Source organism: Amphimedon queenslandica, unplaced genomic scaffold (genome assembly GCF_000090795.2).
Source record: "Amphimedon queenslandica unplaced genomic scaffold, v1.1 AMPQUscaffold_7725_Cont20326, whole genome shotgun sequence".
Lineage (NCBI taxonomy): Eukaryota > Metazoa > Porifera > Demospongiae > Haplosclerida > Niphatidae > Amphimedon > Amphimedon queenslandica.
The window spans coordinates 1-2,197 of record NW_003551993.1 but is presented as its reverse complement, the minus strand read 5'-3'; the positions used below and the strand labels follow the sequence as shown (position 1 = coordinate 2,197).

The window sequence follows — 2,197 nt, the reverse complement described above, 5'->3', positions numbered from 1 at the left end:
TTTCTTGTCTTGTTTCTGGGCCATCATTAGCTTAATTGTTCTCCGATACTATTAAATGATAATAATTATTTATTATTTTGTAGATGCTCACAGCATTTGGTGTCTGATAGTGTGGATTCTGATACAGCGTGGCTCCTCCAAAACTACCAGAAAATATTTTAATTAAATTTAGAGTGAATCTAGGTCCAATCTCTGTCAGTGTCTTGCCATCATCAACAATCTAGAAAAATAATAAAAAAGTATAAAAACTTTATTTATACACCAAAAAACTACAATAATAGTCTTGCCTGATAGTTTCTGAACCAGATGTGATTGTCAAGGAGACCAAAGTGAAACATGTGATCAATAAATGGTTTGCTCTTTGGATGGTAGTAAGGAGTACTGAATATTTTAATGAATAATTCCTTTAATAGTGAATAGTGCGGCGAACCAGTGAAAGACTTTGTGTATTATAAAGACAGTAAATGCATTAATGATAAGGGAGGGATCTTACTGGATCAAATGAGAGAAGTGGACGTGATCCTAGAAGACAGTTACCAGTTAATTTCAATTCATTCATCGTGTGAACTAAAAAATAATAACATCATTAGATCTACATATATTTACATTAGTACGCTACACTATACAATAGAAAAGTATCACAAGAACTTTTTTCTAGGAGTCATTGCTTTTATTCAAAAAATGGATCATTTAAAAAAATGCTCATAACTCAAAAATTTTTTGTTGGAACTTGGAAGCGGCTCAAACTTTGTGCATAGCATAAGGACATCAATGTCTATCAGAAAATGTAATAAAAATTTGGGGTGATTTTGGAGCCATTTTTTGGAAAAACCATGGGCTATAGCCTTGGGTATTTTTCAAAATTTGGCTTGTTTTTTTAAATGGCCATAACTTGAAAAGTTGAGCTCGGAATTGACTCAAACTTTCTACACATCATAAGGACATCAATATGCATCAAAAAATGTAGTGAAAATTCGGGGTGATTTCAGAGCCATTTTTCGGAAAAAACCATGGGCTATAGCCTTAGGTATTTTTCAAAATTTGGCCCATTTTTTAAAAATGGCCATAACTTGAAAAGTTGAGCTCGGAATCAACTCAAACTTTCTATACAACATAAGGACATCAATATGCATCAAAAAATGTAGTGAAAATTCGGGGTGATTTCAGAGCCATTTTTCGGAAAAAACCATGGGCTATAGCCTTAGGTATTTTTCAAAATTTGGCCCATTTTTTAAAAATGGCCATAACTTGAAAAGTTGAGCTCGGAATCAACTCAAACTTTCTATACAACATAAGGACATACTTTCAGCTTATTCTAATCAAAATTGCACTCTTAATAAACTCTTAAGTTGCTCAAAAATTTGGCCAAAGACCCTGTACTACTGCAACTTTGCAAATAAGTAAATGCTAATACTGTAGAGTGTTACCATTTTCTACTAAAAACTTTGCCGAGGGACCATTTGGTAAATGAGAAATCCTAAACGAGTCAACTTATAATTCAGTTTTATAAAAAAATAACTTACCACATGTAGAGATCTTTTCTTTTTCTCATTTCAAAGAAAATACACTTGGTACAGTTCTTCATTTCACACAACTAATGAGACAAAATAAACAGGAATATAACCAATATTTTAACATATTATTAAATAAAATCAAGTATCCTATTGATATGTGTGCGTGTGAACAAACTTCAACAAGAGATGAAAGGTCATCTTTCCTATCAAGCTTGTTATCTGTGTGTGATAAAAGTGTATAAAATTCATTTGTTTGTTAGTAGTGTTAGTGCTAGCACTGCATTAACACGTTGCATCAAAAGAATGTTAATCACCTGATCTTGAGTGAGGGAGCAACGTCTTAATGTCATTCATTAAGTGACGAGATCTAAAATTAAATAATTATAGAGTATTTAATTAATTAATGAGAATTCAATTAACACCCACACAAAAAGGTGTGGCTAAATGTAACGAGGGTTACTGTACCTGTATGTAACTCCACGAGCACATAAAACTAATACTCGAGTCTTGTTCTTCCATTTCTTGGCCTAAACAAAATTAAATTGACATAGCATGCTTCAAATTCCAAGCACAAATTCTTCAGTACCTTTTTGTCCAGAGGCTCACCATCTTCTATTACTAATAATGGCGGGTCTTTAGTATCGGTCTCCCTCTTTCTCTTCTTCCCTTTCTTGCTTTCTTTA

At 32.7% G+C, this 2,197-nt stretch overlaps 1 protein-coding gene across 1 annotated transcript; it reads right to left on the bottom strand.

Moving 5' to 3' along the window:
- Window positions 1–3: 3 nt before the first annotated feature.
- Window positions 4–2,193, bottom strand: LOC100632942 (ribosome biogenesis protein BRX1 homolog; the record flags this gene model as incomplete). The annotated part of the gene is made up of 10 exons (XM_003391625.3): window positions 4–48; window positions 92–220; window positions 288–440; window positions 494–567; window positions 1,428–1,477; window positions 1,524–1,594; window positions 1,690–1,733; window positions 1,829–1,881; window positions 1,980–2,041; window positions 2,101–2,193. Coding segments are annotated over 10 exons (774 nt in total), but the record flags the coding sequence as incomplete, so codon positions are not given.
- Window positions 2,194–2,197: the final 4 nt, after the last annotated feature.